Raw genomic sequence first — 14925 nt, forward strand, 5'->3', positions numbered from 1 at the left:
CGGGGGGGGGGGGGGAATCTGCTGTGGGATATAGTTACATGATACCTCAATGGATAATGTCGCCTGTTCCAGCCCTGCAGAGATTAACGCTGCAACACGTACAGTAGGCTTCATAGCTCACATGTAGGTTGTACCCCAAATGGCCTTTGATCGGGGCCTAAAAAAGCAGTGTATTACATAGGGAATAGAGTGACATCAAGGAGGGAGCGTTTTCCTAGTCAGTGTATGTCTGTCAAGCCAGACTAGGTCACATGACGAAAACAGAAACAATTCCCCCCCCCCCCCCCCAAAAAAAAATACATATTTTTATGAATATCTTTATTTTCATTTCATTTCAGTAAGTGATTTTCATTTCTCATAGTTCAAAAACTCCCACAATGCTGCATTCAGAAACAATACAATATATTATTAACCACAACAAGTGACAAATAGATAAAAACCTGTACATCTGTGGTGTAACTGACCAATAACAGGGGCTGATTATTACATGTGTTTATATATATATATACACTGGGGCAGGCACTGGGTCATAGACAATGACAGTGTCCCAAATGACATCCTATTGCAAGAATTTTTGTTCTTAAAACTGACTTGTGTTGTTAAATGAAGGTTACATTTAAAGAAAAATAATAATAATAATCATAATAATTGTAGTCCCTGTAGGGACTATTTTTTTTTAATACATTTCCAAATATAACAGAAATATATATATTTTCGCTTCGTCATTATAGGGGTATTTTGTGTAGATTGATGAGAGAATTTTAATTTCATCCATTTTAGAAGAAGGCTGTAATGTGGAAAGAAGGGAAGGGGTCTGAATTACTTTCCTGAATGCTCTGTATATCTGGTGTGTAGAAAGTCTGTTTTCCTTGACCCAGGATTTCCAAAACTCGGACCTGGGGACCCCATTTTTTTTGTTTGCCCTAGCACTACATAGCTGATTAAAAAGTAATCAACTCATCATCAAGCTGTGATGATTTGAATCAGCTGTGTAATTCTAGAGGAGAAAAAACAAAACGTGCACTCCTTGGGTTCCCCAGGGACCTAGTTTGTGAAACGCTGCCTTAACATATCTTCCTAACTAACTTACTCTGCACACTGTGTCTATGAAGTCTGGCTAAAAAGAGCTATAAAGATCTATACAGGTCTTTAAAGGTTTTTAAAGATCGCCTGTCTGCATGTAGGTTCCAATCCGGGTCTCCAGGAATCTGTGTTAGCCAGCTGAGATAAAGTCTAGGCATTAGCTTGGGGGGGGGAGGAGCTAATGCAGGTGTATCTCACTATGGTCAGCTAGTAAAGACAACAACAAAAAACACTACAAGGCCTAACACTAGCTATGATCACTTAGTCTGGTATGATCAGCTAGTCAATGCTTTTATATTTGAGGGAACAAGTGAACAAGTGTACACTTCAGGGGGGGGGGTAATGTATTATAGGGACGTACCCTCAGAATAATGTACACCATGCTTCCATCACCGTGATGGCTTGTGTTGTTCTTCTTGACTGTCAAGATTTAATCCCGCAGTATAATCATTCTAAATTATCTGGTGCCAGGTGAGGTGAGAGACAGAGAGAGAGGGAGAGAGAGAGAGAGAGAGAGATTGAGATTGAGAGACAGAGAGAGATAGAGAGAGACAGAGATTGAGAGAGAGAGAGAGAGAGAGAGAGAGACAGAGATTGAGAGAGAGAGAGAGAGAGAGAGAGAGAGAGAGAGAGAGAGTGAGAGAGAGAGACAGAGATTGAGAGAGAGAGAGAGAGAGAGAGAGAGAGAGAGAGAGAGAGAGACAGAGAGAGAGACAGAGAGAGACAGAGATTGAGAGAGAGAGAGAGAGAGAGAGAGAGAGAGAGAGAGATTGAGAGAGAGAGAGAGATTGAGAGAGAGAGAGAGAGAGAGAGAGAGAGAGAGAGAGAGAGAGAGAGAGAGACAGAGAGAGACAGAGATTGAGAGAGAGAGACAGAACCCATCCACTGTATGTTGAAAGCAGTAAGGTATGGTCTGAATATGACTGTGTGGTACATAGGCTAATCTCTCCAGTAGCCGGATCCCTTTGTGGTTTAGAGTATGGTGTTCTGCATGCGAAATGTCCCTCTGAAAATGCCTGAGTGCTACATACAGTATTGTGTTTGTTCTGTGGTGTTTTGACCTATCAGAATGTAATGCTACAAACACCGTCTATAGTTTGGAGTGGTGTTTTGACCTATCAGAATGTAATGCTACATACACTGTCTATAGTTTGGAGTGGTGTTTTGACCTATCAGAATGTAATGTTACAAACACTGTCTATAGTTTGGAGTGGTGTTTTGACCTATCAGAATGTAATGCTACATACACTGTCTATAGTTTGGAGTGGTGTTTTGACCTATCAGAATGTAATGTTACATACACTGTCTATAGTTTGGAGTGGTGTTTTGACCTATCAGATTGTAATGCTACAAACACTGTCTATAGTTTGGAGTGGTGTTTTGACCTATCAGAATGTAATGTTACATACACTGTATATAGTTTGGAGTGGTGTTTTGACCTATCAGAATGTAATGCTACATACACTGTATATAGTTTGGAGTGGTGTTTTGACCTATCAGAATGTAATGCTACATACACTGTATATAGTTTGGAGTGGTGTTTTGACCTATCAGAATGTAATGCTACATACACTGTATATAGTTTGGAGTGGTGTTTTGACCTATCAGAATGTAATGCTACATACACTGTATATAGTTTGGAGTGGTGTTTTGACCTATCAGAATGTAATGCTACATACACTGTATATAGTTTGGAGTGGTGTTTTGACCTATCAGAATGTAATGCTACATACACTGTCTATAGTTTGGAGTGGTGTTTTGACCTATCAGAATGTAATGCTACAAACACTGTCTATAGTTTGGAGTGGTGTTTTGACCTATCAGAATGTAATGTTACATACACTGTATATAGTTTGGAGTGGTGTTTTGACCTATCAGAATGTAATGCTACATACACTGTATATAGTTTGGAGTGGTGTTTTGACCTATCAGAATGTAATGCTACATACACTGTATATAGTTTGGAGTGGTGTTTTGACCTATCAGAATGTAATGCTACATACACTGTATATAGTTTGGAGTGGTGTTTTGACCTATCAGAATGTAATGCTACAAACACTGTATATAGTTTGGAGTGGTGTTTTGACCTATCAGAATGTAATGCTACAAACACTGTCTATAGTTTGGAGTGGTGTTTTGACCTATCAGAATGTAATGCTACAAACACTGTCTATAGTTTGGAGTGGTGTTTTGACCTATCAGAATGTAATGCTACATACACTGTATATAGTTTGGAGTGGTGTTTTGACCTATCAGAATGTAATGCTACAAACACTGTCTATAGTTTGGAGTGGTGTTTTGACCTATCAGAATGTAATGCTACATACACTGTATATAGTTTGGAGTGGTGTTTTGACCTATCAGAATGTAATGTTACAAACACTGTCTATAGTTTGGAGTGGTGTTTTGACCTATCAGAATGTAATGCTACATACACTGTCTATAGTTTGGAGTGGTGTTTTGACCTATCAGAATGTAATGTTACATACACTGTCTATAGTTTGGAGTGGTGTTTTGACCTATCAGAATGTAATGTTACATACACTGTCTATAGTTTGGAGTGGTGTTTTGACCTATCATAATGTAATGCTACAAACACTGTCCATAGTTTGGAGTGGTGTTTTGACATATCAGAATGTAATGCTACAAACACTGTCTATAGTTTGGAGTGGTGTTTTGACCTATCAGAAGTAGATTAGCTTGCTTTGCCTCACATCTTCCAGTGACAAAATGGTTTCTCTTCGCTCCAGTCTGTCAGCGCAGACAAGCACGTTAAAATGGTCATTCTCTAAAACCCTTTATAATCAAATACAATGTAATACTTTATCAACTACAGTAGTTCATTCATTGACATTTTTTTTTATTTAGTCAAAGGCTGGTTTAAAGATACCTCCGGCCCAAATATTACATATACCTCAATCCATGCTTTACCTTCTAGCACGGTTACATTCATTAGGCCACGCAACGTTTTAAAATGTTTCAGGTATAGTCCCTGCCCCGTTTCAGACTGTTTTCATCCGTTTGGTGCATGTTGAACACGACCCAGGTTTTTATTTTACCTCATTGAGCTCATGTGAAGCTACGTGTTGCATAACTTTAGCAGACGTGAGAAAAAAAAATGGCTTTTTTTTTATTGCTCAGGAGAGGACGAGGTAAATATTGGATGCATAAGTGTGTATGTACCAAAGTCCCGGCACACATTTTTAATCTGTACATTTACCAAAACTCTTGTTATTCTGTCTACTAACTAAACTATAGCACACCGTTAGAGTGCCCTGTGTATGGCTATAGCGTGGTGAAACAAAACTCCTACAGCAAATAACTAAATAAGCGAGTCTTACAAAATGCATAGAAGACCAGTATCAAAATGCCCTTGTAGTCAGTCAGTATCCTAAAAACTCAACAACGTAGTCTGCGTCTCAAATGAAACCCTATTCCCTATGTAGTGCACTAGTTTTTGACCAGGGCCCATATAGGGAATAGGGTGCCATTTCAGATGAACTGATAGTGTATAATAATTGATATTTAGCAACAGGCAAGTCACCAGAGCATGATATGGGAGGGAGGAAGGGAGGAGGGAAGGGAGGGATGAGGGGGAGGATAGGGGGGAGGGAAGGGGGAGTAATGGAGGAGGGAAGGGAGGAAGGGAGGGAGGGAAGGAATGAAGGAGGGAAGGGAGGGAGGGAGGAAGAAAGGATGAGGGAAGGGAGGGATGAGGGGGGAGGAGAGAGAAGTGCAGACAAGATTCTTAGACGTCATGTGTCTGTTCATTGTATCTTACATCAGAGGTTTGACTTACTGAAACACATGAGGAGTTGAAATGGGGATGATCACAGTGATATAACATTGATCTGTACTGTGTGCTATGGATTAGCATTAAAGGCTAGTAGACAAGGGCCACATCGCTACGGATTAGCATTAGAGGCTAGTAGACAAGGGCCACCTCGCTATGGATTAGCATCAGAGACTAGTAGACAAGGGCCACCTCGCTATGGATTAGCATCAGAGACTAGTAGACAAGGGCCACCTCGCTATGGATTAGCATCAGAGACTAGTAGACAAAGGCCACCTCGCTATGGATTAGCATCAGAGACTAGTAGACAAGGGCCAACTCGCTATGGATTAGCATTAGAGGCTAGTAGACAAGGGCCACATCGCTATGGATTAGCATTAGAGGCTAGTAGACAAGGGCCACCTCGCTATGGATTAGCATCAGAGACTAGTAGACAAGGGCCACCTCGCTATGGATTAGCATCAGAGACTAGTAGACAAGGGCCATCTCGCTATGGATTAGCATCAGAGACTAGTAGACAAGGGCCACCTCGCTATGGATTAGCATTAGAGGCTAGTAGACAAGGGCCACCTCGCTATGGATTAGCATCAGAGACTAGTAGACAAGGGCCACCTCGCTATGGATTAGCATTAGAGGCTAGTAGACAAGGGCCACCTCGCTATGGATTAGCATCAGAGACTAGTAGACAAGGGCCACCTCGCTATGGATTAGCATCAGAGACTAGTAGACAAGGGCCACATCGCTATGGATTAGCATCAGAGACTAGTAGACAAGGGCCACATCGCTATGGATTAGCATCAGAGACTAGTAGACAAGGGCCACCTCGCTATGGATTAGCATTAGAGACTAGTAGACAAGAGCCACCCCGCTATGGATTAGCATTAGAGACTAGTAGACAAGGGCCACCTCGCTATGGATTAGCATTAGAGACTAGTAGACAAGGGCCACCTCGTTATGGATTAGCATCAGAGACTAGTAGACAAGGGCCACCTCGCAATGGATTAGCATTAGAGACTAGTAGACAAGGGCCACCTCGCTATGGATTAGCATTAGAGACTAGTAGACAAGGGCCACCTCGTTATGGATTAGCATTAGAGGCTACTAGACAAGGGCCACACAGCTATGGATTAGCATTAGAGGCTAGTAGACAAGGGCCACCTCGCTATGGATTAGCATTAGAGGCTACTAGACAAGGGCCACATCGCTATGGATTAGCATTAGAGACTAGTAGACAAGGGCCACCTCGCTATGGATTAGCATTAGAGACTAGTAGACAAGGGCCACCTCGTTATGGATTAGCATTAGAGGCTAGTAGACAAGGGCCACCTCGCTATAGATTAGCATTAGAAGCTACTAGACAAGGGCCACATCGTTATGGATTAGCATTAGAGACTAGTAGACAAGGGCCACCTCGCTATGGATTAGCATTAGAGACTAGTAGACAAGGGCCACATCGCTATGGATTAGCATCAGAGACTAGTAGACAAGGGCCACCTCGCTATGGATTAGCATTAGAGGCTAGTAGACAAGGGCCACCTCGCTATGGATTAGCATCAGAGACTAGTAGACAAGGGCCACCTCGCTATGGATTTGCATCAGAGGCTGGTAGACAAGGGCCACCTCGCTATGGATTAGCATCAGAGACTAGGAGACAAGGGCCACCTCGCTATGGATTAGCATTAGAGGCTAGTAGACAAGGGCCACCTCGCTATGGATTAGCATCAGAGACTAGTAGACAAGGGCCACCTCGCTATGGATTAGCATCAGAGACTGGTAGACAAGGGCCACCTCGCTATGGATTAGCATTAGAGACTAGTAGACAAGGGCCACCTCGCTATGGATTAGCATCAGAGACTAGTAGACAAGGGCCACCTCGCTATGGATTAGCATCAGAGACTGGTAGACAAGGGCCACCTCGCTATGGATTAGCATTAGAGACTAGTAGACAAGGGCCACATCGCTATGGATTAGCATTAGAGGCTAGTAGACAAGGGCCACCTCGCTATGGATTAGCATCAGAGACTAGTAGACAAGGGCCACCTCGCTATGGATTAGCATCAGAGACTAGTAGACAAGGGCCACCTCGCTATGGATTAGCATGAGAGTCTAGTAGACAAGGGCCACCTCGCTATGGATTAGCATCAGAGACTAGTAGACAAGGGCCACCTCGCTATGGATTAGCATCAGAGACTAGTAGACAAGGGCCACATCGCTATGGATTAGCATCAGAGACTAGTAGACAAGGGCCACCTCGCTATGGATTAGCATCAGAGACTAGTAGACAAGGGTCACATCGCTATGGATTAGCATTAGAGGCTACTAGACAAGGGCCACCTCGCTATGGATTAGCATTAGAGACTAGTAGACAAGGGCCACATCGCTATGGATTAGCATCAGAGACTAGTAGACAAGGGTCACATCGCTATGGATTAGCATTAGAGGCTAGTAGACAAGGGCCACCTCGCTATGGATTAGCATTAGAGACTAGTAGACAAGGGCCACCTCGCTATGGATTAGCATTAGAGGCTACTAGACAAGGGCCACATCGCTATGGATTAGCATTAGAGACTAGTAGACAAGGGCCACCTCGCTATGGATTAGCATTAGAGACTAGGAGACAAGAGCCACCTCGCTATGGATTAGCATTAGAGACTAGTAGACAAGGGCCACCTCGCTATGGATTAGCATTAGAGACTAGGAGACAAGAGCCACCCCGCTATGGATTAGCATTAGAGACTAGTAGACAAGGGCCACCTCACTATGAATTAGCATTAGAGACTAGTAGACAAGGGCCACCTCGCTAGTTCTGACAGGACATCTCTGTGTTGTGGTGCATAGTGTATGTAGTACTACATTACCCATAATGCAAGGTGTACCAATACACTCTAGATACTACATGGCTTAGTCGTAGTTTTTAAAGGAAAGTAGTGTTTCTAAAGGAAAATTGACTATGAGGCACTTTGTTACGACATTGATTCACTTCTTCAATTCACCGACCGCTTTTTAGTATTTTACTGGTAGACAAGGGCCACCTCGCTATGGATTAGCATCAGAGACTAGTAGACAAGGGTCACATCGCTATGGATTAGCATTAGAGGCTAGTAGACAAGGGCCACCTCGCTATGGATTAGCATTAGAGACTAGTAGACAAGGGCCACCTCGCTATGGATTAGCATTAGAGGCTACTAGACAAGGGCCACATCGCTATGGATTAGCATTAGAGACTAGTAGACAAGGGCCACCTCGCTATGGATTAGCATTAGAGACTAGGAGACAAGAGCCACCTCGCTATGGATTAGCATTAGAGACTAGTAGACAAGGGCCACCTCGCTATGGATTAGCATTAGAGACTAGGAGACAAGAGCCACCCCGCTATGGATTAGCATTAGAGACTAGTAGACAAGGGCCACCTCACTATGAATTAGCATTAGAGACTAGTAGACAAGGGCCACCTCGCTAGTTCTGACAGGACATCTCTGTGTTGTGGTGCATAGTGTATGTAGTACTACATTACCCATAATGCAAGGTGTACCAATACACTCTAGATACTACATGGCTTAGTCGTAGTTTTTAAAGGAAAGTAGTGTTTCTAAAGGAAAATTGACTATGAGGCACTTTGTTACGACATTGATTCACTTCTTCAATTCACCGACCGCTTTTTAGTATTTTACTGGTATCAAAGACATTGAGTCTTTGCTGCTTATAGATGTATCCGTTCAGTTATGTGACAATGGCTGCGCGTCCCTGCAAAACGAATGCATATAATATAAGGAAAACGGTGCAGACGCACACTCAATACTTTATTTAGTAAACACCGGCTTGGCTAGAGACATGAAGGCACCAGTAGAGATCTGTAGAGACATAGATCACTAGTCATTATATATATATATATATATATATATATATATATATATATATATATATAATAGTAAATATACTTACAGTATATAAACTTTATATAACAGTATAATTACTGTCCCCCAGGCATCTATAACAACTATAAAATACTATATAAGAAAGACTTTAAGGAGAGTTTAAAATCCAGGCCAAGCAAGCAAGCAGGAGGCAAATCATTTCTCTCTTGGGTCATTTATCTTAGTCTCTGTAAATGCTATCAAAATAAAATAGCACGCTAAAATTATATAATAGAAACAAATAAGAAAATAATATATTATAAATGTCCTGTAGTTGTGGCTTTGCTCTCTTTCGATCTACAGTACACCACTACAGCCTCTAGGTGGCGCTAAAACACTCCATGTGGGTTTGTAGAGAGAGGGTTGATATATGCAATTGTTGATGTTGTTGCCCCTTGCATTTGCATCATAAAACATTTCTGATGACAATGATTACGTTGAAGATGATACCACTCATGATGATATAGAACGTAGATCCAATGAAACCAATCAAGGGTGATGGCGGACTAACTGTAGATAGATAGACAGTGGTATTGGGGAGACTTATGGGCATGGCTGGTGAGACCTAGTCGAGAGATGGCTTATAACGGGGATTTGAGGTGCTGTGGACAGGGGGAGTTTCCTAGTCTAGAGGTGGCTTAACGGGGGTTTGGGGTGCTGTGGGCAGGGGGAGTGTCCTAATCTAGAGACGGCTTAACAGGGGTTTGGGGTGCTGTGGGCAGGGGGAGTGTCCTAGTCGAGAGATGACTTAACGGGGGATTTGGGGTGCTGTGGACAGGGGGAGTGTCCTAGTCGAGAGATGGCTTAACGAGGATTTGGGGTGCTGTGGACGGGAGTATCCTAGTCTAGAGATGGCTTAAAGGGGGTTTCGGGTGCTGTGGACAGGGGGAGTGTCCAAGTCAAGAAATGGCTTAACGGGGATTTGGGGTGCAGTGGACATGGGAGTGTCCTGTCTTGTTGTTGTCCTAGGCTCTTATGCACGATAGGTTGTAGGAGCTGCCAGTCAAACCAGTCAGGACCACGATAGGTTGGAGGAGCTGCCAGTCAAACCAGTCAGGACCACGATAGGTTGGAGGAGCTGCCAGTCAAACCAGTCAGGACCACGATAGGTTGTAAGAGCTGCCAGTCAAACCAGTCAGGACCACGATAGGTTGTAGGAGCTGCCAGTCAAACCAGTCAGGACCACGATAGGTTGTAGGAGCTGCCAGTCAAACCAGTCAGGACCACGATAGGTTGTAAGAGCTGCCAGTCAAACCAGTCAGGACCACGATAGGTTGGAGGAGCCGCCAGTCAAACCAGTCAGGACCACGATAGGTTGGAAGAGCTGCCAGTCAAACCAGTCAGTACCACGATAGGTTGGAGGAGCTGCCAGTCAAACCAGTCAGGACCACGATAGGTTGGAGGAGCTGCCAGTCAAACCAGTCAGGACCACGATAGGTTGGAGGAGCTGCCAGTCAAACCAGTCAGGACCACGATAGGTTGGAGGAGCTGCCAGTCAAACCAGTCAGTACCACGATAGGTTGGAGGAGCTGCCAGTCAAACCAGTCAGGACCACGATAGGTTGGAGGAGCTGCCAGTCAAACCAGTCAGGACCACGATAGGTTGGAGGAGCTGCCAGTCAAACCAGTCAGGACCACGATAGGTTGGAGGAGCTGCCAGTCAAACCAGTCAGGACCACGATAGGTTGTAAGAGCTGCCAGTCAAACCAGTCAGGACCACGATAGGTTGGAGGAGCTGCCAGTCAAACCAGTCAGGACCACGATAGGTTGGAGGAGCTGCCAGTCAAACCTAGGGTTGCAAAATTCTGGTAACTTGCCCAAAAATTCTGGTTGGAGGATCCCTGGAATTATGAGGGAATAAGCAGGAAATCTGGGAATCCTCCAACCAGGATTCTGCTTTTGGGGAAGTTATCAGAAAGACCACAACACTCCTTCTGTTAATCAGCACCACAGGAACAGTCAGTTGTCCATCTCTTCCTCTCATCTACAGGTCAAGACCTCCTCTCAGCCTGTGTCCCACCAACACCTGAGTCAGTTTCTGCTGGCTGGGTTTAATCCAGGGGCCGGGGCCGGCGTAGGTGGCCCCCCGTGACTGTGTACTTCTCCAGGGGCCCGGGTTGTGGGATGCATGGGTGGCCGGACACCATGACTGGGTGCTTCCTGGATCCCCTCTCAGTTCTCTGGGTTCTCCCCACCCAGGTGGGGCCCCGGCGGTGGATCCAGAGACACTGGCAGCAGACACACTGACCTGGTCAGAGAAGCTGGCCCCGGAGGCTCCTGAGGCCCCTGACTCTGCATTAGACAGTTCAGCGTCTCCATCCTGCAGTGGCATGAGGAAGGAGAAGGGAGCTCGCTCTCTCTCTTTCTCTGGGGGTCTGTCCCTTTTTTCCGGCCCAGAATCCTCCACCACAGGTCCGGCAGCCCTTGTCTTTACCTTCATCTCAGCCTTCCTCTCCCTCTCTTTCTCCCTTTGTCCCTCCCTCTTCCTCCTCCCACCTTCCCTCCCTCCCACCTTCTCCTGTGTTTTACTGTCTGAGTGAGGTATGTGTATGTCCAGCTCCTCTATTTCCTCTCTCCTCTCACTTTGTGTTGTCCTGCTCCTCAACTGTTTTGACCTCTGTTTGACCCTGCTGTGCCTCACCTCCGGCACTGTCTCCACTACCTCCTCTTGTCTGTCTGAGTTCCTTAGTACGTTCTTGGGTAAACTCTGGGTACATTTTCCGTTGTCCTTATCCTCTGACTTCTGACCTCTGTGGCTGATGACCTGACTCTCCTCCTCCTCGTCCTCCTCCTCCTCGTGACAATCCAGGTCTGTGTCAGGAGTACCTCGTCCTCCTCGTCCTCCTCTGCTACTCCTTTCCCCCAGACTACCTCCCTTTCTCTGCCTCCTTCTCTTCTCCCTCTCCCTCTGTCCTCCTCCTCTATCCACCCTTCCGCTCTTCGTTGGCAGAGAGCGTGTTTTATCTACTGCAGCCACACCCGGCTCCTCTGGGTAGAGATAGGAGGAGGGGGAGACTGCTCTGGGATCATGGTCTGAGAGAGGAGAGAGAGAAGGAGGGGGGCAAAGAGAGGGAGAGAGATAGAGAAGAGAGGGGGCGAGAGAAAGAGACAGAGGAGGGGGGGGTGTAGAGAGAGAGAGAGACAGAGGAGGGGGGAGGTGTAGAGAGAGAGAGACAAAGGAGGGGGGTGCAGAGAGAGAGAGAGAGAGGAGGGGGGGTGTAGAGAGAGAGAGAGAGGAGGGGGAGTGTAGAGAGAGAGAGACAGAGGAGGGGGGGGTGTAGAGAGAGAGAAACAGAGGAGGGGGGGTGTAGAGAGAGAGAGACAGAGGAGGGGGGTGTAGAGAGAGAGAGAGAGATAGAGGAGGGGGGGTGTAGAGAGAGAGAGAGGAGGGGGGGTGTAGAGAGAGAGAGAGAGGAGGGGGAGTGTAGAGAGAGAGAGGCAGAGGAGGGGGGGTGTAGAGAGAGAAACAGAGGAGGGGGGTATAGAGAGAGAGAGACAGAGGAAGGGGGGTGTAGAGAGAGAGAGAGAGAGAGACAGAGGACGGGGGGGTGTAGAGAGAGAGAGAGAGACAGGGAGGGGGGGGTGTAGAGAGAGAGAAACAGAGGAGGGGGGTGTAGAGAGAGAGAGACAGAGGAGGGGGGGTGTAGAGAGAGAGAAACAGAGGAGGGGGGGTATAGAGAGAGAGAGACAGAGGGAGGGGGGTGTAGAGAGAGAGAGAGAGACAGAGGACGGGGGGGGGTGTAGAGAGAGAGAGAGAGAGACAGGGAGGGGGGGGTGTAGAGAGAGAGAAACAGAGGAGGGGGGTGTAGAGAGAGAGAGACAGAGGGGGGTGTAGAGAGAGAGAGAGAGACAGGGAGGGGGGGTATAGAGAGACAGAGAGCAAGACAGAGGGGTGTGCCGAGATAGCGAGACAGAGGAGGGGGGAGTGCCGAGAGAGAGAGAGAGAGACAGAGGAGGGGAGGTGCAGAGAGAGAGAGACACGGAGGAGGAGGGAGGGGGTGCAGAGAGAGACAGAGGTTAGTGGGAGCTAGAGGGAAAAACACAACATAGAGACAGTTTCCATGTGATGTCACACACTGTGTTTGAAATAATGAAACAACTGTTGACAGTGAGTTGGGATGAAAGGTAACACTTTACAATAAGGGTCCATTTGTAAAGGGTTTATAACGTGTTTGTAAATACGTTATTAAGTTATTTAATGATTTGTAAATGCATTATAAACTATTAATAAATGGCTTATAACAAATTGGTCAAACCAGTGCAATAACCAGTCAGTGCTTGCCAAATAGTGAACTACTATTTACCTACATCTATTAGCCATTTAAAAACGCAGTTACCAATGCTTGCAGTTTATTTTTCTCACTTTTGGGTGTGATGCATTGTTGCTCTGTCCCATGAACCGAAATGGTTGGTTTTCTGACAAACGGTCAACTCCCATGATGAATCTAGCCCCAGGTTTGAAACCCTGATGATGATGATGTACAGCACTGGTACAATTATTTATTCCAGTAATGAAGGCTTCGTTGGAAAGATCTCATTCCGTATTATTGGTGTGGTTCACTGGTTTTAGAGAAATTCCTCCGACTTTGTGAGCTCTGCCCATCTTAAAAATAAAGACGACCTGGAACGTGCCCAGGATTTTATGCTGCCACTGACTGACATGATGCGACAGTATTGTGAAGAATCAGGACGGACGTGGCTACGAGAAGTGTTGGGGTGAAATAACTGTTGTTCACAAGTCAAAAAAAAATATTGACAGAGGAGAGAGGATGATTTAGCACGCTGCTCAGCTAGCTAAGGATCTAGTAGCTAATTAATGTTTGCTAGCACATCTGTCTTAACTAGTTAGCAGTAGGAAAAACCTAGAACATATTTTTTTTTTTATAAAAATTATGTTAGATGATTAACCACGAGATAATCTTTGGCATGATATAGTTACCTAGCTAAGGAGATTCCATTTGCTGGCTAAATCTAAATGTTATTTAGCAGCAAAGAAGACCTCTGCAAGACTCCAACTTCCTGCAGGAAGCTCCTGCACGTCATCTCTAGTCGACACTGTCAGCTACCATTCACCAGCACGATCAGAGACCTGCTCCATGAACTCATTACGTCCCCTTTCTCTGTCTTAGCTGACTACACTTTAGCTAGCGAGTTAGCAGAGCAGTAGATAAAACATATTTTTATTTCACTTAGCCTAGTTAACTGTTTGTAAAGTATGTTGCCTTTGGTATCTATTTCAGACCTTATGGCATTTTTCAAGGATGAGCATAAGAGCATTAAAAGGGCATAAGACCACTATAAGTCTGGCCACGTGGAGACGACTACTAGAAGTCTGGCCAGGTGGAGAAGACCACTAGAAGTCTGGCCAGGTGGAGAAGACCACTAGAAGTCTGGCCAGGTGGAGAAGACCACTAGAAGTCTGGCCACGTGGAGACGACTACTAGAAGTCTGGCCAGGTGGAGAAGAACACTAGCAGTCTGGCCAGGTGGAGAAGACCACTAGAAGTCTGGCCAGGTGGAGAAGACCACTAGAAGTCTGGCCAGGTGTAGAACACCACTAGAAGTCTGGCCAGGTGGAGAAGACCACTAGAAGTCTGGCCATGTGGAGAAGACCACTAGAAGTCTGGCCAGGTGGAGAAGACCACTAGAAGTCTGGCCAGGTGGAGAAGACCACTAGAAGTCTGGCCAGGTGGAGAAGACCACTAGAAGTCTGGCCAGGTGTAGAAGACCACTAGAAGTCTGGCCATGTGGAGAAGACCACTAGAAGTCTGGCCAGGTGGAGAAGACCACTAGAAGTCTGGCCATGTGGAGAAGAACACTAGAAGTCTGGCCATGTTGAGAAGAACACTAGAAGTCTGGCCATGTGGAGAAGACCACTAGAAGTCTGGCCATGTGGAGAAGACCACTAGAAGTCTGGTCAGGTGGAGAAGACCACTAGAAGTCTGGCCAGGTGGAGAAGACCACTAGAAGTCTGGCCAGGTGTAGAAGACCACTAGAAGTCTGGCCAGGTGGAGAAGACCACTAGAAGTCTGGCCAGGTGTAGAAGACCACTAGAAGTCTGGCCATGTGGAGAAGACCACTAGAAGTCTGGCCAGGTGGAGAAGACCACTAGAAGTCTGGCCAGGTGGAGAAGACCA

At 45.7% G+C, this 14925-nt stretch overlaps 1 protein-coding gene across 1 annotated transcript in view; it reads right to left on the bottom strand.

Annotated features, from left to right (window-relative positions):
* Positions 1-10463: 10463 nt before the first annotated feature.
* The window catches only part of LOC139416959 (membrane-associated guanylate kinase, WW and PDZ domain-containing protein 3-like), a 91519-nt gene continuing 87057 nt past the window's right edge, over positions 10464-14925 (bottom strand). The window contains exon 16 of the mRNA XM_071166171.1: positions 10464-11822. Coding sequence (XP_071022272.1) covers positions 10774-11822 — 1049 coding nt within the window. The 3' untranslated portion in view covers positions 10464-10773. The remainder of the gene's footprint in view (positions 11823-14925) is intronic.

Source organism: Oncorhynchus clarkii, chromosome 9 (genome assembly GCF_045791955.1).
Source record: "Oncorhynchus clarkii lewisi isolate Uvic-CL-2024 chromosome 9, UVic_Ocla_1.0, whole genome shotgun sequence".
NCBI classification, from domain to species: Eukaryota; Metazoa; Chordata; class Actinopteri; order Salmoniformes; family Salmonidae; genus Oncorhynchus; species Oncorhynchus clarkii.